The sequence below is a fragment of the Mobula hypostoma genome, chromosome 18 (assembly GCF_963921235.1).
Source record: "Mobula hypostoma chromosome 18, sMobHyp1.1, whole genome shotgun sequence".
NCBI classification, from domain to species: Eukaryota; Metazoa; Chordata; class Chondrichthyes; order Myliobatiformes; family Myliobatidae; genus Mobula; species Mobula hypostoma.
The window spans coordinates 55,935,662-55,955,964 of NC_086114.1; the positions used below are offsets into that span (position 1 = coordinate 55,935,662).

A 20,303-nucleotide genomic window follows, 5' to 3' on the forward strand; every position below is an offset into this window, starting at 1 on the left:
TTTGAAAGTGAGTCCATAGTTTGTGGAATCAGTTCAGTGAGATGAGTGAAGTTATTTATGTTGGTTCAGGAGCCTGAAGGTTGAAGGGTAGTAACTGTTCATGAACCTGGTGTGTGGAACCTAAGGCTCCTATACCACCTTCCTGATGACAGCAGTGAAAAAAGAGCATGGCATGGATGGTGAGGGTCATTGGATTCTGCTTTCTCATGGCAGTGCTCTTTGTAGATGTGCTCAAAGGTGGGGAAGGCTTTTCCTGTAATGGACTGAGTTGTATCCACCACTTTTTGTTGGCTTTTCTGTTCTTGGGCATTGGTGTTTCCATAACAGGCCGTGATGCAGCCAGTCTGTATATTCTCCACTGTGCAGCTATTGAAGTTTGTCAAAGTTTCAGATTACATTCTGAATCTGCGCAAACTTCCAAGTTTGCTGTGCCTTCTTTGTAATGGTATTTACATGCTGGTCCAAGGTCTAAGGTTATTGATGTTCTCCACCTTTGATTACTCATGGACTCCGATTCCTCAAGGGCTCATTGACCCCCCCCCACCAGGTTTTATCCTCCTGTACTCAATAATCATTTTTTTGGTTTTGTTCACATTGAATGAGAGATTGTTGTAGCACCATTCAGCCAGATTTTCAGTCTCCCTCCTGTATGTTGATTCCTCACCTCCTTTAATTTGGCCCACAACAGTGGTGTCATCAGAAAACTTAAACATGACATTGGAGTTGTATTTAGCCTCACATTCATTAGTATAAAGCGAATAGAGCACAGAGCTAAACAGAGGGGCTTGTAGTGCACCTGTGCTGATAGTGGTTGTGGAGGAGATGCTGCCAATTCAAACTGACTGGGGTCGGAAGTGAGGAAATAAAGAATCCAGTTCACAAGGAGGTATTGAGGCCTATGTCTTGGAGCTTAACTTTAAGGAGTGGATTTGCTGTTGATCTGTTCTTATGGTAGGCAAATTGGAGTGGATTCAAGTTGCTCCTGAGGCAGGAGCTTCATGATAGTGTTAAATGCTGAGCTGTAGTCATGAAAAACATGCTGATGCATGTATCTTCATTGTCCAGATGTTTTGGAGCGAGTGAAGAGCCAATGAAATGGCATTTGCTGTTGATCTGTTCTTATGGTAGGCAAATTGGAGTGGATTCAAGTTGCTCCTCAGGCAGGAGCTTCATGACTAAACTGTCAAAGCATTGCATTACAATGGATGTAAGTACCACTGGATGATAGTCATTGGGGCAGATTACCATGTTCTTGGGCACAAGTATAATTAAATCCTACTTGAACCATTGGTTACCTCTGACTGCTGAAGTGAGAGGTTAATGATGTCAGTAAACATCTCCAGCCAGTTGATTAGACAAGTCTTTAGTACTTGGCTAGGTACACTCTCTGGGCCAGATAATTTCAGTGGGTTCACCCTTCTGAAGGATGCCCTTACAAATCTGACTTGCTCCTGCAGTCATAGTATCTTTATAACTAATTGAGTTATGTTTCTGGTCAGTGCTGAGTTCTAGGTTGTCAATAGCGATGAACTTGCTGGTGGTAATATCATTGAATACTATGTGAAGATTATCTTCTATAATTACGTATCCTTGAAGTGAGAGTCTAATGTGCTAGTATCTGCCCTACTGGAAATAATTAGCCTTCAAAATAATTATATTATTTATTTTCAGCCACTTGTTGTTTCTTAGCTCCATTTACTTATTTTACATCATGACCTTCTGGAGTTCATCATTTTTCAAAGAGTGCTATGTTTTGTCCTGATGAAGGGTCTCAGCCCAAAACATAGACCATTAATTCCCATCTATAGATGCTGCTTGACTTGTGTTCATGCAGCATTTTGTGTGTCTTCTGCATGTCTGTTGTTTTTTTGTCTGAGCTGTGTTTTCACCTTAGTTTTCAATTTTAGTTTTGCCTATAATTTTATGCAGAAATCCTAAATATTTAGTTCCAAGCTACACTTCTGTTTTTGTCTATTTCATCAAATACATTTATCTCTTTGATATTAACTAGTCTATTTTGGTTTGTGTCTAGAAATTTGGAAATTTAATAGTTATGTCCCTGGTTCTAATGATTCTAATGATACTGGGATATAATAACTGTATATTGCCTCTAAGTATATTTGTTCAGTTTTTGTTGCAATTATGTTTGTAGATATGACTTCCACATTGGGTCACCTGCTTGGGTCATTCCCTGATGTCCACTAACCTACATACTTTTGAGGCATTTCTGTTACTGACATCTGGAACAAGATTATAATAGAGCCACCATCTCTGCAATAATTTGACTTTAAAGGAGTCTTTCTGATCAGGTTTTTGTTCTTGCTGTTTTTGGACACTTCAACAATATCCCTTTAGTTGGGTTTTACCTGGGCGCTTTATATTTGCAAGGCAAACAAAAGGGCACAAGTTGGATCTTGGTACAGACAGCTTTAGTCACACACAGTTAATCATTTAATATTGGGGGGAGGGAAGCTACACCCTAACAATAGTACTATACTTATGAGACCCTGTGTGATTGACCAATTGCGCTAATTGGAATAGTATGTAACCCGCAGGTTCTGTCGGCTACGTAAGTCTAGGGAAGACAATCTCTGGACCCTCCAAACTTATGAGATTGAGGTGCCAAACCTCCTGTTTTGGTGGATGCTGCGTGATGTGTTACCCTGTTACAGATCAGTACCACGAAATAACAGACAGCACACCATATGCAGTTAAACAATTTAGCTTTATAATACTTAATTTTACTAAAGGGTTAGTAAAGTAAAACAAAACAAAGGGCCCATTTTAATGGAACAGTCTAATGTGCACAAGTTGGAGCTCACTATTTCCCTTCCGCTGGTCCTCCATCGATTTTCCCTAGGCTTCATCGACTCCTGGCCCCACTCCAAGTCCATTCCTTTCTGGTGTCTATGACCTCTCCTTTGTGGAATCTTCTCTCTCCGTCTTCCGCCGAACAAAAGACCCAGATTGCCTCGGTGTCAGTCACACAGCACAAATACACGCTCCCCTCATTGGACGGCCCACATTCCAAAGCACCCGTTATCTCTAACCATAACATTGCTTCTACAGAAAGACCATTACATCAGCAGTGAAACCTTCCCCAGAGTGTTTCAAATATAAAGGTAGCTTGTCGAGCACCAGCTCTATCCCGACTAATATTCAGATTCTAACCTGGATCCTTGTCAATGTAATTTTCGCTGTTGTTGTTTTCCTCTTCACCTGGCCGTTCCTTTGCATGCCTCTGCCATCGTTTCATCTGCGTCCATTCACTGCCGTCGTCAACATCCGATTGGCATTCCCAGTTTGTGATAATTTTTTATTTTAATTTAGCCCTGATAATGAAGGATAAGTATGTATGGCATGAACTAAGTCTGAAAGCGGTGAAGCCTTGAATTTTAATCTTGCAAAGAAACAAAGTAGGTCAATAGAATGTTACATATCTGGAGTATGATTTTATTTCATTCCTGTTAGATCAGCGATGCCCCATGTGTCTTATTTGTAATACTGTACTGTCTAATGAAGCCATTAAACCATCATGATTTCAGGAACGCTTCTGTACAAGACACCCTGAAAAGGTTACTCAGTTCCAGACAATGAAAGAAGCATTTGAAAAGTGTTTTTAAAAACCCAAACACCAGGAAATCTGCAGATGCTGGAATTTCACACCATCACCGACTTTATCTGCTCAGGGGATCTCCCATCCACTGCTACCAATCTTATAGTTCCTACACCCCGCACTTCCCGTTTCTACCTCTTACCCAAGATCCACAAACCTGCCTGTCCTGGTAGACCTATTGTCTCAGCTTGCTCCTGCCCCACCGAACTCATTTCTGCATACCTCGACGCTGTTTTATCCCCCCCCTTGTTCAATCCCTTCCTACCTATGTTCGTGACACTTCTCAAGCTCTGAAACTTTTCGATGTTTTTAAGTTCCCTGGCCCCCACCGCTTTATTTTCACCATGGATGTCCGGTCCCTATATACTTCCATCCCCCATCAGGAAGGTCTCAAAGCTCTCCGCTTTTTTTTGGATTCCAGACCTAACCAGTTCCCTCTACCACCACTCTGCTCCGTCTAGCAGAATTAGTCCTTACTCTTAATAATTTCTCCTTTGGCTCCTCCCACTTCCTCCAAACTAAAGGTGTAGCCATGGGCACCCGTATGGGTCCTAGCTATGCCTGCCTTTTTGTTGGTGTTGTGGAACAATCTATGTTCTGTGCCTATTCTGGTATCTGTCCCCCACTTTTCCTTCGCTACATCGACGATTGCATTGGCGCTGCTTCCTGCACGCATGCTGAGCTTGTTGACTTCATTAGCTTTGTCTCCAACTTTCACACTGCCCTCAAGTTTACCTGGTCCATTTCCGACACCTCCCTCCCCTTTCTAGATCTTTCTGTCTCTGTCTCTGGAGACAGCTTATCTACTGATGTCTACTATAAGCCTACTGACTCTCACAGCTATCTGGACTATTCCTCTTCTCACCCTGTCTCTTGCAAAAATGCCATCCACTTACGCAATTCCTCTGTCTCCGCCGCATCTGCTCTCAGGATGAAACTTTTCATTCCAGGACGAGGGAGATGTCCTCCTTTTTGAAAGAAAGGGGCTTCCCTTCCTCCACCATCAACTCTGCTCTCAAACGCATCTCCCCCATTTCACACACATCTGCTCTAACTCCATCCTCCCGTCAGCCCATTAGGAATATGGTTCCCCATGTCCTCACCTACCACCCCACCAGCCTCCGGGTCCAACATATAATTCTCCATAACTTCTGCCACCTCCAACGGGATCCCACCACTAAGCACAGCTTTCCCTTCCTCCTCTCTCTGCTTTCCGCAGGGATCGCTCCCTATGCGACTTCCTTGTCCATTTGTCCCCCCACATCCCTCCCCACCAATCTCCCTTCTGGCACTTATCCTTGTAAGCGGAACAAGTGCTACACATGCCCTTACACTTCCTCCCTCGCTACCATTCAGGGCCCCAGACAGTCCTTCCAGGTGAGGTGACACTTCACCTGTGAGTTGGCTGGGGTGATATACTGTGTCCGGTGCTCCCGATGTGGCCTTCTATATATTGGTGAGACCCGACACAGACTGGGAGATCGTTTCGCTGAACACCTACGCTCTGTCCGCCAGAGAAAGCAGAATCTTCCGGTGGTCACACATTTTAGTTCCACGTCCCATTCCCATTCTGATATGTCTATCCACGGCCTCATCTACTGTAAAGATGAAGCCACACTCAGGTTGGAGGAACAACACCTTATATTCGGTCTGGGTAGCCTCCAACCTGATGGCATGATCATTGACTTCTCAAACTTCCGCTACTGCCCCACCTCCCCCTTGTACCCCATCCGTTATTTATTTATTTATATACACACATTCTTTTTCTCTCTCTCTCCTTTTTCTCCCTCTGTCCCCCTCACTATACCCCTTGCGCATCCTCTGGTTTTTTTCCCCCCTCCCCCTTTTCTTTTTCCCTGGGCCTCCTGTCCCATGATCCTCTCATATCCCTTTTGTCAATCACCTGTCCAGCTCTTGGCTCCATCCCTCCCCCTCCTGTCTTCTCCTATTATTTTGGATCTCCCCCTCCCCAACCCACTTTCAAATCTCTTACTAGCTCTTCTTTCAGTTAGTCCTGATGAAGGGTCTCGGCCCAAAACGTTGACTGTACCTCTTGCTAGAGATGCTGCCTGGCCTGCTGCGTTCACCAGCAACTTTAATGTGTTATTTGAAAAGTGTTGCACACTTGTCATTTGCCAAGAAAGCTAAAAATGACCTTGATAGTGATCTCATGCTTCTTATAACATTTCCAGATGATAGCAAAGTGTGGAAAATCTCATATAATTGTGAAAGATTAATAACGCCTGCTGTATCAGAAATACTCACCACTGTTCTCAAAATGGATACCAGTATTTTAAAATCAATTCCTTTGCGTAATAACTCTGTAGCTTGTCATATTGACGAAATGAGTGAAGACATTGAGTATCAACAATACGGAGCTACAAAAAGCTGAATTTGGGATACAACTGGATGAGTCAGCGGTGCGAGACAACGAGACATTGCTAATGGCATATGTATGGTTTATCAAAAATGGAGAAGTTTATGAGGAGATTCTGTTTTGTTAAATGTTAAAAGCATATCAACAGAGAATCAATCTATGACTAGCTCAAAATGTACATTGAGGATAAAATTATTTCTTTTAGGAACATGATTACTTGTGCAACAGGTGGAGCACCATATATGACAGGTCACCATGCTGGTTTAGTGGCATTTATGAAAAACAAAATTCCAAGGCTGTTTGCAATCCATTGTGTAATTCATCATCAGTACCTTGCAGCCAAAAAAAGTCAGTCAATGGCTTTTCTCAAGCATGACTCTTGTAATATCTGCTATCAACAAAATGAAAGCTCATCTATTAGATAGCAGAATATTTTGCCAGTTATGCCAAGATAATGATGAATTTGAACACTTCCTTCTTCACACTGAAGTGCTTTGGCTGTCAAAAGACTGATGCTTAAAATGTTGCTTTGATCTTTATGACACTGTGGTTGAATTTTTGCTCAAAGTCGACGAGCTTGGGGAAACAAGATTGAACATTGATGGGGAGATGTGGCATACCTAGCTAATCTGTATGACAAAATGAATATTCTAATTATGAAACTGTGGGGTGAGAATTTCAATTTAATCCAGGTAAAAAGTGCAGTGTCCACTTTTATTGGAAAATTGGAAATATGTAAGCAAAACATTGGGAGAAGAATGTTCTCAGGTCCTGCATGGAAAGTTGCAAATCACCATCTGTGAAAGTGCCATAGAGTACTGCTTACACTTGCAATCACTGAAGGATTTTCAGAATCAATTCCAAGATTTGAACAGTCTGGAAATTCCAGACTAAGTAATTAACCCATTTCTTTGCAAGATGGAAGTACAGGAAGAAAGCTTGCAAGAAATTATCAAAATTCAGAATGATGAAGAAGCAAAAATGCTTTTCAAAAACGTTAGTTTTTTGTGGTATGTGGCTACACTGTCATACGAAGTTCCCTGGTCTTTGGAGAAGAGCCAAACTGCTCTTCATTGCATTTCCATCCTCCAACCTTTTTAAGGAGGCTTCAGTGCAATGAACGATATACTACCAAAAAACAGCAACTGCTTGGACATTGTTACGCATGGAGACTTGAGGCTTTTGCTGTCACAACTTGAACTAGATATTTCAACACTTGCTAAGAACCATCAAGCTCAAGGATCACATTGGTACTGAAGATGCTGTGCAGTGCACAGGTACTGTGTAAGCTAGGTTTAAAGACATAAAAATTTAAAGCAGAATCATTTTTCGCATGTTAGCATATGGTAGACATGTTTTTACACTGTAGGGGTGCAGAAAGTATATTGTGCTTAAGAGGGGCGTAGGCAAGTATGAAGGTGCTTTGGGGGGCATTGGGCTAAAAAAGGTTGGGAAACAATGACTTAGACTTTAACTATCAGGCTGAGTCCCAAATACTATCTTTCATTCTTGGGCCAGTCACAGGTGTCTTCACTAGGTTCCTGGAGTCCAAAGTTCTCCACTCTTCATGAAGATGTTTGGGTGGCGCCAGTACAATCTTTACTCCCTTGAATGAGGCCCACGAAGTAGGCCTTTGTTGGTTCTGGCCCTCACTGGCATTACTGGCTGCTGTCAAAGTTCTTCACTGCTGATTGTCAGGGCAGGGTTACTGCTGCTCTGGCTTGTTTGTTTATTTAGCAGTGCAGTGCTGAATAGGCCCTTCTGGCTCTTGAAGCCATGCTGTCCCAGTAACCCCTGACAAACCTGATTAACCTAATCATGGGACAATTTGCAATGACCTGGTACATCTTTGGACTGTGGGAGAAAACCAGAGGACATAGAGAAAGCATATACATTCCCCAAGGACGATGGACAGATACTCCTTACAGAACACCACCAACATTGGACTTTAAACTCTGGAATGCTCCGGGCCGTAATAGCGTCACCATAACCACTACACTACCATTCTGCCCAATAGGTTTGTTAATGGAGGGATTAGTTATATCCCTGTTGTAACTTCCCGGAGACTTCTTCCTCCTTGACCAGTGAGATGAGAGAGCCACTGCTAACGAGTGTGGGGAATGCTTTGAATGCAACCCCTCAAATGTGGTAGAGGGAGGAAACCAAGGATTCATTCAGTCTATCTCTACTGTTTCTCTTTTCCTGGACCAGCACTTGTTTAAGTACTTGTGTTACTGATCATTGGACCTGTCAGAACACTTATTCTTGCCATAGTATTGCTAATATGTGCTCAGACTGAATGTCAGGTCCAGCTGGTTTGGTGGATTTGGACCTTCTGTAGTCCAAGTTCGGCTTGGCCAACCTTTCTATGATTCCATACTCGCTGCTCTGAGGAGCTGCTTGGCCACAAGAATAAAAATAGCACTAGGAGCCTAACACTAGCAATTTCATCATTTAACTGAAATTGAAAGACTTTCACTGCCTTTTTGAGCTTCTTGTTTCATTCTTGTCTCATAACCTATGGCTGTCTGCTAAACATCTCTTTCCTGATGTCATTGTCCCCCTCTCAAATTTTCCTGTTATTTTCCTCTGCACACCCCACATCAGTGTGTGTATTAAATAAATAAAATAGTACAACATTTATAAGGTGCCATGCAGCCCACCATGTGCACAATGATCAGAGGTCACCCTTCCCACACTTGGCCTCAATGCCTAGGTGATTCGAGTGCTCATCAGCATTTCTGTTAAATGCTGTTAACACTCTGCTTCCCGGCAGTGCTTTGCAGGTGCTTGCCACTTGGGATGGGGGACAAAGCCCCCCTTGGATCCTCCCTCTTAATCTCTTGTCCAAATCTGTAATCATGGATGTTTTTGGCATTTGTTACAGTTGCATCAGCCAATCCTATATCATTACATAACTACTGACTGGTGTCTGCAGGCGAGGAAATCAAAGGTAAAAACAGAAGGAGAATAAAAAGGAGCATGGTGGGGGTTACCTGAAGTAAAATACCTAGGTGGAATATGAGGTGCTGTTCTTCTAGTTTTCATTTGGATTCTCCCTGGCAGTGAAGGGTAAGGACTGACAAGTTGGTAAGGAGTGGGAGGAGTTGAAATGGCATGCAGCTGGGAGGTTGGAAGGCTATTCTGGACTAAGTGTAGGGTGTTCTGTTAAACAATCGCCTCGCCTACCTTGGTCTCATTAATATAGAGGAGACTACATCAAGAGCCCTGAATATAGTAAATGAGATTGGAGGAAGTGCATGTGAATCTTTGTGGAAGGATTTTTTGGGTCCCTGGATGGTGGTGAGGGACTAGTGTTGTATCTCCTATGATTGCATGGAAAAGTGCCAAGGAATAGAGAGAGGAGGATGGGCATAGCCGAGTAAACTAGATGACACTCAGTTGGTATTGGATAGTCTGGAACTGACCTATTAAATATATGATCTCAGAGGATCTGGAGAGGGCATCTGTACCTTGGAGCCAAGAACAATACTCCGTCAGCGCACTTCATTGGAAATGTCTCCAAATCTGTGGTTAAGCACAGATACTAAAAAGCATTTGTGAGTTGATCTTATTTTCTTGTTTTGCTTATAACCTAATATTTGATCCATTAACATTATTGTTCCCTTGCTTTTCATCTGTTTTTTTTTGTTCTTAATCAATGGAGGTCAGTTGAAGACATCAGAATGTTTATGGAGCTATGGCTTCAAAACACAATATGAATCCAAGTGCAAACAGATACATCCAGAATCCTGTGGTCATGTGCTGTAAGTGTGTAAGGTTCCTTTCTTGTGCGATGATTATCCCAGGAATGGGCAAGCATGGACTGATTGCATGGATAAAGGAACATCGAGATTGGCTGTAGTTTCAACTCAGTCCATGGGATTACTAGGTTTGTCAGGTGAAACAATGATTATTTTGTCATTGCTTAAGTATTTAGTTAATTTGAGATATTTAGTACCCGCAGACCTCATTAAGTAGCTTTAATTCTATCTTCTTAAATATTCGTGTACTTAATTATAAATGTTTATATTAGGGTATTAGGTATGCAACAGAGTTTGCAGATGGGAGTAGCTATTAGCGATGGTATTCTGCCCTAGGGTACTGCAAGATGCAGCAAGTGTTAATCTCAAGTGAATGTGCTGTAAACAGAAATAATAATCAGTTTTGCAAGTCTGGGTGATAAGTTCAATATGTCTGGCTAAAATTGATCTGAGCTGGTACTTTTAGCCTGCTGTTTGGGAAAGCAATACTGTCCCCTGTAATTTATAAACACAAGATGCTGGAAATCTTGAGTAAAACAGTGTTGGAGGAACTCAGCAAATCGGGCAGCATCTACAGGGGGGAATAAACAAATGTTTTGGGCCAAGGTTGTTTATTCCCCTCACAGATGCAGCTGACTTTCTGATTTCTTCCAGCACTTGGTGTGTGTAAGCTAAATAGCTTCCTGGAAATTTATAATAGTAATATGGCTGTTATTCCTGCTACTTAAAATGTTTACTATTTAGAACAGCTTAACTGTGTGCCCTGTCTAAACCACCTTTTTATACATCTCCATGAGATCTCTTTGCTATCCTTTGTTCCAAGAGGAACAACCCCAGCATCTCCAGGGTTAATCTCATAGCGAAACTTTTATCCTGAAACCATTTTATTGCATCTCTTCTGAGCCCTTTCTCTAATGCTTTTATTTTTCCTAACTGATGACCTGACTAGCTCACAAAAATTGTGTTTATAAAGGTTCACCATGATAGACTTCCATTCTCTTTGCTTCTGATCTTTAACCTTGTGAAAGACTGCTGGAGAATCAGCTATAAGTATGGGCCATCAGTTTGACATATAATTACCACCAGTAACCTTAACTGTTGACACTATCAATCTTTCATTAAATTGGCATCTTCTCTGTAATCTACTCTATATGTCACTGCAGGAGTTTATTTTCAGCTTTTCCTAATGACAAAATTAAGCCTTGATGCTGATGGGTACTAATGATAGACTAATTTTAGGGCAATTCGTGAGAGATTTAATTGCTTTGATTTCTCACCTTGTCTCTGTACATCTGTCTTTTAGTGCATCTCTCTCAAGTCAATTAGTATTATTCAGTTATAGAGCATTATAGCATAGAAACAAGCTCTTTGGCCCGTCTAGTCTGTGTTGAACTATTATTCCCATTGGCCCACATCTGGACCATAGTCCTCCTTGCCCCTCCCATCTATGTACATCCAAATTTCTCTTAAATGTTGAAATTGAACCCATATCCACCACTTCTGCTGGCAGTTCATTCCACACTGCCGTCCTGAGCGAAGAATCTCCCCCTCAGATTCCCTTTAAATATTTCATCTTTCACCCTTAGCCTATGACTTCTAGTTCTAGATTAACCCAACCCCAGTGGAAAAAGCCTGCTTACATTTACCCTTTCTATAACACTCATCATTTTGTATACTTGCGTCAAATTTCCCCTCATTCTCCTTTGCTCCAGGGAATAAAGTCATAACCTATTCAACCTTTACCTATAACCCAGGTCCTCAAGTCCCAGTAACATCCTTGTAAGTTTTCTGTTCTCATTCAATGTTTTTGACATCTTTCCTGTAGGTTGGTGACCAGAACTGCACACAATACTCCAAATTAGGGCCCACCAATGTCTCATACAACTTCAACATAACATTCCAATTCCTATACTCAGTACTTTGATTTATGATAGCCAATGTGCCAGAAGCTCTCTTTGTGACCCTATATTCCTGTGACGCCACTTTCAAGGAATTATGGATCTGTATTTCTAGATCGCCCTGTTCTACCACAGTTCACTGTGCAAGTCCCAAAGTGCAACATCTCACACTTGTCTGCATTAAGTTCCATCTGCCATTATTCTGTCCACTTTTCCAGCTGGTCCAGATCTTGCTGCAAACTGTAGCCTTCCTCGCTGTCCACTACACCCCCAATCTTGGTGTCATCTGCAAATTTACTGACCCGGTTTACCATATTATCATCCAGATTGTTGATATAGATGACAAGTAACAAAAGACCCAGCACACCTGATGTACACCACAAGTCATAAGCCTCAAGTCAGAGAAGCAGCCATCTATTACTACTTTCTAGCTTCACCCGTGAAATCAATATCAAATTCATTTTACAACCTCATCCTGAAAGACAAGCAACTGAACCTTCCTAACTAGCCTCCCACGTGGGACGTTGTCAAAGGCCTTGGTGAAATCCAACATCCACTAAGATTATCAACTTTCCTGGTAACCTTCTCGAAAACTCTTTAAGATTGATTCGACACAGCCTCCCACACAAAGCCATATTGACTGTCCCTAATCAGGCACACCTATCTAAATACTTTACTGTAAATCCAGTTTCTTAGAATACCTTCCAATGATGTACCCACCACCGACATCAGGCTCACAGGCCTTTAATTTCCCAGCTTATTCTTAGAACCTTTCTTCAACAATGGAACATTATTAGCTTTTTTCCAGTCTTCCAGCACTTCTCCCATGGCTAAGGAAGTTTTAAATACCTCTGCCAGGGCCCCTACAGTTTCTGCACTAGCCTCCTACAATATCTGAGGGAACACGTTGTCAGGCCCAGGGGATTTATCTACTCTCATTTGCATTGAGACAGCTAGGACCTCCTCTTCCATAATCCATATACAGTGCTATGCAAAAGTTTGGGCACCCCCGGTCAAAGGAACATCTAAACAAGCCTGATGCATTTTGGAAACAAGTCCTGTGGACTGATGAGGTTAAAATAGAACTTTTTGGCCACAATGAGCAAAGGTATGTTTGGAGAAAAAAGGGTGCGGAATTTCATGAAAAGAACCCCTCTCCAACTGTTAAGCACGGGGGTGGATCAATCATGCTTGTGTTGCAGCCAAAGGCACGAGGAACATTTACTGGTAGAGGGAAGACTGAATTTAATTAAATACCAGCAAATTCTAGAAGCAAACATCACACCATCTGTAAAAAAGCCGAAGATGAAAAGAGGATGGCTTCTACAATGGGATAATGAACCTAAAAACACCTCAAAATCCACAATGGACTACCTTAAGAGGCACAAGATGAAGGTTTTGCCATGGCCCTCACAGTCTCCTGACCTAAACATCATCGAGAATCTGTGGGTAGACCTCAAAAGAGCAGTGCATGCAAGACGTCCCAAGAATCTCACAGAACTAGAAGACTTTTGCAAGGAAGAATGGGTGAAAATTCCCCAAACAAGAATTGAAAGACTCTTAGCAGGCTACAAAAAGCGTTTACAAGCTGTGATACTTGCCAAAGGGAGTGTTACAAAGTACTGCCATTCAGGGTGCCCAAACTTTTGCTACGGGCCCTTTTCCTTTTTTGTTATTTTGAAACTGTAAAAGATGGAAATAAAAAAGTTTTCTTCTTAAAATATTGAAGAAATGTGTCATTTTTAACTTTATCCCTTTTGGAAATCAGTTCATCTTTTACTCGCTTAGCTATTCACAGTAACAGAGATTTTGACCAGGTGTGCCCAAACTTTTGCATGCAACTGTATATGTCACCATATGCAACTCTGAGATTCATTTTCTTGTGGGCATACTCAGCAAACCTATCAAATACTGACTATAACAGGATCAATGAAAGATCAACCAGAGTGCAGAAGACAACAAACTGTGCAAATACAACTATAAATGAATCACAATAAATAATGAGAACATGAGTCCTTAAAGTGAGATCATTGGTGAAGGAAAATTTCAATGATGAGGCAACTGAGTGTAGCCATCCTTTTTTATTCAAGATTCTGATAGCTGAGGGGTAGTAACTGTTCTTGAACTTTATGGTGTGAGTCCTGAGGCTCTTGTACCTTCTACCTGATGGCAGCAATGAGAAGAGAGCATGACCTGGGTGGCAGGGATCCCTGATGAATGATACTTTCCTGTGATTCATGTAATGGTTGTGCAGGATTGATCCATGATGTACTGGGCCAAATCCACTACCTTTTGTAGGATTTTCCATTCAAAGGCATTGGTGCTTCCGTACCAGGCCATGATGCAGCCAGTCACTATACTCTCTGCTACATATTTATAGAAGTTTGTCAAAGTTTTAGATGTCATGCCAAATCTCTGCAGACTCCTAAGGAAATAGAGGAGCTGCCGTACTTTCTTTGCAGTTGCACGTAGGTCCTGGGTCCAGGACAGGTCCTTTGAAATAGTAACACCTAGGAACTTAAAATTGCTAACCTTCTCCGCCTCTGATCCACTGAGAACTGACTTGTGGACCTCTCGCTTCCTTCTTCAAAAGTCTATAATCAGTTCCTTGGTCTTGCTGACATTGAAAATTTGGCTGAGTAATGTCATAACAACTCAATCTCCCTCCTGTATGCTAATTCATCACCACTTTTAATTTGGTCCACAACAGTGGTGTCACCAGCAAACTTGAGTTGGCATTGGAACTGTACTTAGCTACGCAGTTGTGGATATAAAGCAATTAGAGCAGGGGACTAAGCACACACCCTTTTGGTGCACTTGTGTTGATGGAGATGTTATTGCCAATCCAAACTGACTGGGGTCTACAAGTAAGGAAACCCAGTATCCAATTGCATAAGGAGGTATTGAAGCCAAGATCTTGGAGATTATTGATTAGTTTTGAGGAGATGATGGTATTGAATGCTGAGTTGATAAAGAGCATCCTGATGTATGCATCTTTGCTGTCCAGATGTTCCAGAACTGAGTGACGAGCCAATGAGACGGTATCTGCAAATTGGAGTGGATCCAAGTCGTCTCTCAGGCAGGAGCTGATATGTTTCATCACCAACCTCTCAAAACACTTCTGCACTGTGGATGTAAGTGCTGCTGGGTGATGGTCATTGAGGTAGATCATCATGCACTTCTAGGGCACCGGTATGCTTCAAGCAGGTGGGGACCGCACACTGCTAAAGCAAGAGGTTAAAGATCTCAATGAACACACCAGTGGGTTGGTCAGCACAGGTCTTTAGTACGTGGTCAGGTACCCCATCCAGACCAGATGCATGGATTCACCCTCCTGAAGGGAGCTCGCATGTCAGCTTCAGAGACAGATCATAGGATCACTGGGGGATGTGGGAGTTCGTGATGGGTTTTCCATGTTCTGACAGTCCAAGCGAGCATAGAAGGCATTGAATTCATCTGGAAGCAAAGCTCTGCTGTCCCACATATTGCTTGATTTAACTTTATAAGAGGTGATAGCAGTCAAGCCCTGCCACAGCTGTCCCTCGTTGATTCAAGTTTGGTCCGGAATCTCTGCTTTGGCTGTTAGATGGCTTTCCAGATATCATACCCACACCTCTTGTAGCTTTCTTGGTCACCAGACTTGAATGCTTCTGATCTGGCCCACAGCAGATTTTGGATCTCATGGTTTATCCAGGGCTTCTGATCAGGGCTCTGAATGATTTAGTGGGAACACACTCATCTACAGCTGTTTTAGTAAAGTCTGTTATAATCATGGTGTATTTATCCAGATCTAGATGTGTACTTGAATACGACCCAGTCCACTGACTCAAAGCAACCTTGTAATCGCTCCTCTGCTTCTCATGACCACTTCTTAGTCGTCATGATCTCTGAAGCCTTGCTTTTTAGGCTCTGCCTGTATGCAGGTAGGAGGAGAATAGCCAGGTGATCTGATTTACCAAAATGCATTCTGGTCAAGGAACGATAGGCATTCCTTATCTTAGTATAGCAAGGGTCTAGTATGTTGAGTCCTCTGGTACTACAAGTTGTATGCTAGTGATAATTGGGCAGGGTTTTCTTCAAGCATGATTGAAGTCTCTGACTACCATTTGAAATGTGTTGAGATGGGCTGTTTCTAGTTTGGAGGCAGCATCATGCAGCATCATAACTGCATGCCTATAGTTGGCCGCTGATGGTTTATACAGTGCAGTCAGGACTGGGGTAAATAAGATGGACAGCATTTGACCATTGAGTGTTCCAAGTTGGGGCATAAGGAGTTCAACAGAACCGCCATGTCGGAGCACCAATGAGGATTAACCATAAAACACATACCACCTCACTTTGCCATGCTCTTGGCCATGGTGATGAGCCTTAAAGGCAGCACGTCTGACAGGTCTGGGTTCTTCAGTTGATCGTGAGATCTGAAGATTGAGGAAATTTAGAAGTCTCTTGTTGGGAGGAAAGTTGCATGCTGCAGATTGCAGTGAATGTAATTCAAAAGAAGTACATTTAGAGGAATTTTGGTCCAATTTTCTGCAGTCCACAAAGTCATTGACGATCGCCGGCACTATCTGGTCCGTCTTGATCTGATGAAAGTTCTTTAACCTGAAACGTTTTTCCACATTTATTTTCTGTTTTTGACCTCTCCATTGATTTTCTTGTACTCTGCAGATTTCTTCTTGGCTATCAATCATTTGTTTTTTGTATCTTTTGCAAAGTTATTTTGGTCCTGCAGACCCTTGCTTTAGTTGGTCTGGCTGGCACAAAAACACCCATAGTGGTGTCATTGGCAGATTTCTCAATAGCGTTTGAGCAGTGCTTCACCATACTGTCATGAGTATAGAGTGTACAACAATGGCTAAACCTGCGTTTTTGAGGTGTGCCTGTGATTGCAGGCAAGAAAGAGGTATTATTTCTTATCCTGACTGATTGTGGTCTCCCAATAAGGAAGTCGAGGGAGGTACAGAAGCTCAAGTTTTGAAGTTTGCTGATTATTATGGCGAAGGGAGGGATGGGGAATGATGGTACTGAACACTGAACTGTAATTGATAAGCAGCCGCCAGATGTATGCTTTGTGGTTTTATGTCTGTTGCAGTGAATGTATCTTAGCCGCTGTGCTATGTGATGTAAACTTTAAGATAATGCCCATGTGCAGTACAGATTGAATTTCACTGAGAAAGTTGGTCATAGCTCTACATCCCCCGGCTAGCAAAAACCTATTAATCTCCATTACTGAATTATTAATTGAGCTATCTTGGCTTTTCTTCTGGGGGAATTGGTGAAAGCATTAGCAGTTTCAGACTTCTGCCACTCTCTGTTTTGAAAATATAGTCTAACTTTTTTGAATGGCCTAACTCTGTTTATAAGTATGTTGCTGTTTCAATGCCCAACATTGGGTAGGTTAAGAGCCTCCACACCCAACTTATTCCTTTAAAGATCCTGATAATCCCAATCAAACTTCTCTAATCTTTTGTTTTGGAAAAATTATACAACTCGAGTGATGCAACAGTTGGTTGCCGTACAGGTTCAGTGACTCAGATTCAATTCTGGTGCTCATGTGGAGCGTGCAGGGTCTCCATGGGATGCATGATTTCTTTGTGTGTTCTGGTATTCTCGATATCCCAAAACCTGCTTGTGGTGAAGATTCTGGTGAATCTGCTGTAAGCCTTTTGAGGCTAATACTGAAGACATGTACTCATGTAACTGGAAGATAATTATAGTTTAGACGCAGTCTGTTATTGGCGTTTTAGTTCTTGTTTAAATTAATTATATTCCGATTGAAACAGGTGGTGCATACTATCTCATTTCCAGAAGTTTGGGACCAGAATTTGGTGGCTCAATAGGCTTAATCTTCTCCTTTGCTAATGCTGTAGCTGTGGCCATGTACGTCGTTGGATTTGCCGAAACTCTGGTAGATATTCTGAAGGTAATGTATATTTTGTATTTGACACTAAATGCTGATTTCTTATTGGAAGTGCCATATTTGCTTATATATTGGAATGTTCTTCTAAGTATCATTTGCCAGTAATGAATTTTTTTTGCAGGAAAATAATGCACTCATGGTAGATCCAATCAGTGATATCCGAATAATAGGTTGCATTACAGTAGTAATACTACTTGGAATAACTGTAGCTGGCATGGAATGGGAGACCAAGGTAAGGTGTTTTCGGATATTTCAGATTTTTTTTTATATAAGGTGTTGTAATATTTAGGTAAAGTGATACCTTAGTCAGTTCAGTTTGCTGTTTAATAAGTTTGGCATTAATACAGAACTAATCAACTACATTTGTTTTAACAGGCTCAAGTTATTCTTCTGATAATTCTTCTAATTGGAATTTGTAATTTCTTTATTGGAACTGTTATTCCAAGTAATACTGGGAAAAAAGGCAAAGGTTTCTTTAACTACCAAGGCAAGCCTTTATTGTATTATAAAGAACACATTTTGGTGAATTTAAAAAGTTGAACACTGGACTTAGGTTTCTTAACTTTTCTTACACCTGTACAGCTAACATATTTGCAGAGAATTTTGGACCATCTTTTAGGGATGGAGAAGATTTCTTCTCTGTCTTTGCCATCTTTTTCCCAGCTGCTACTGGTATTCTTGCTGGTGCCAACATCTCAGGTGATCTAAAGGTGTGTTCCTAATTTTGAAAATTAAAGATAATTTAAAATGATTAAGCAACACTTTGTGACTCAAAATATTGTACTTTAGGATCCTCAAGTAGCCATCCCTAAAGGAACAATGTTAGCTATCTTCATAACTTCTACAACTTATATTGCTGTTGCCATCTGTGTAGGTAAGATCAATTTCTTTTGAATATTAATTGTTTAAAACTTGACCACAAGAATATAGAAACTGAGAAGCATACTGAATGCATTATGACTACGTTTTGTACTCTGCATTTGTAGTCATTATGGAATATTCACATCAGGAGTGGAAAATTGTAGGCCGAGAAGTATGGGAGAAAAGATCATGCCCAGATTTTGTACATTGGAATTTATAACACTGAATTAGAAAAGTACAGCACAGTACAGGCCCTTTGGCCCACAATGTTTTTACAAGGGTTTTTTAAATTTAAAAAAAATTATACAATGCTTATGTCATAACTTAATTATGAGATGGATTGTTTTTTCTTTGCAGCTACTGCTAGGTACTTTTGGTCCCTAATTTGCAGGCATGGAAGGGGTTGCATGTTATGCTAGGCAGAAGCAAATGCATTATCAAATTAGATGAAAAACTTTACTGTTTCCATCCCAACTAACAACTATAGTTGGAAAGTCATTGAGCATGGCCTCCAGCAAATATTATGGATACAAGCATTGAGGTCTTCAGAAAATTAAATACATGACTTTTCTGGAAATGTAATAGCCAGGAGGGGATCTTCCCCTTCATTGTCACCTGCTGCTAACTCAAACTGCAGTACTGTGGACTATGAATATTGGCATTTTCTGTGATTCTACATGAAGACTTAAAAAAGTAATTCCTACCTAAAAATCATAGTCTAGATTGATATTGCCTGCCTTTCATCTGTTCTCAGCCTTGGTTCAGTGTTGGCAGAAGTCAGTTTGTGGATTCAAGCCACATTAGGAACACGGTCCAAGCTGATGCTATAGATATAAATAACAGATAGAGGTGTGCTTTCGAATAAATTTAAATTGACCTTTTAAGTAGGTTCTTTCCCACTGAATCTTAACACTGGAAGGTGCACTTTTCGTGAAACATGAACTTGCCTTTCCAAACAACTCTTTGAATGTTACCTGCCACTCCCCTCACAACCAACAGCTGATTACCATCTTTGAAGGATGAGGTGTGGGAGAAAGACATGAGTATGCTAAATATCAAGGCCAATTGTACTGCAAGTGATAACTTGGGTCTTGTGCATGGTAGGGATCAATGGTAACTTTGCAAAATAAACATTCATTAACCTGCCATAAACGCCACCTTTAATGTGTCTGTTGAGCTATAAAAAAAATCTAGGCTTGTGTAGCTATTTGAAACTTTTATTTGCATATTTTATACAATCACACCTTATTTCTTGTATTTATACCCATTTTTAGGTGCCACAGTTGTGCGTGATGCCACTGGAAGTGTGAATGATACCTTAAGTTCCATCACAAACTGCAATGGTTCAGCAGCCTGTAGACTGGGATATGATTTCTCCATCTGTAACACACAGTCATGCAATTTTGGTTTAATGAATAACTTCCAGGTAGTTTATTTTTTACTTACAGAATGGGAACATTACTGGGCAACTTAGCATTCATTCTCCATCCTTAACTCTCATTTGAAAGTGGTAATGGATCATTTTGAGATATTGCAGGTTTATGGTGCTATTGAGTAGGGAGGTCAAGTATTTTGATGTCTTTGAAGGCAAGGTATTTTCAACTCAGGATTGTGTTACTTGTAGTAAATGTAAACAGTTCAAAGGTTAATTTATTATCAAAGTATACAACTCTGAAATTCTTCTTCTCCAGATGGTTATGAAACCAAGAAGGGAAAAAAAGGCAGCATGATCATTAACCCTCAAGCCTCACTCTCTGTGCAAAAAAACGAACAAAAATGGAACAGACCCAATCCCCAAATCGTCCCCCCCACCCGCACATAAAAAAAAGAAAAAGATCGGCTGAAAAGCACAATACAGAAAATCTAA

The 20,303-nt window shown here is 41.3% G+C and overlaps 1 protein-coding gene across 3 annotated transcripts in view; it reads left to right on the forward strand.

Moving 5' to 3' along the window:
• The window catches only part of slc12a1 (solute carrier family 12 member 1), a 163,576-nt gene that overhangs the window by 42,714 nt on the left and 100,559 nt on the right, over positions 1-20,303 (forward strand). For all 3 annotated transcript variants that reach the window (XM_063070928.1, XM_063070927.1, XM_063070925.1), the window contains exons 5-10: positions 17,439-17,578; positions 17,697-17,807; positions 17,951-18,062; positions 18,158-18,285; positions 18,365-18,449; positions 19,711-19,862. In XM_063070928.1, the coding sequence (XP_062926998.1) occupies positions 17,439-17,578; positions 17,697-17,807; positions 17,951-18,062; positions 18,158-18,285; positions 18,365-18,449; positions 19,711-19,862 (728 nt within the window). The remainder of the gene's footprint in view (positions 1-17,438; positions 17,579-17,696; positions 17,808-17,950; positions 18,063-18,157; positions 18,286-18,364; positions 18,450-19,710; positions 19,863-20,303) is intronic.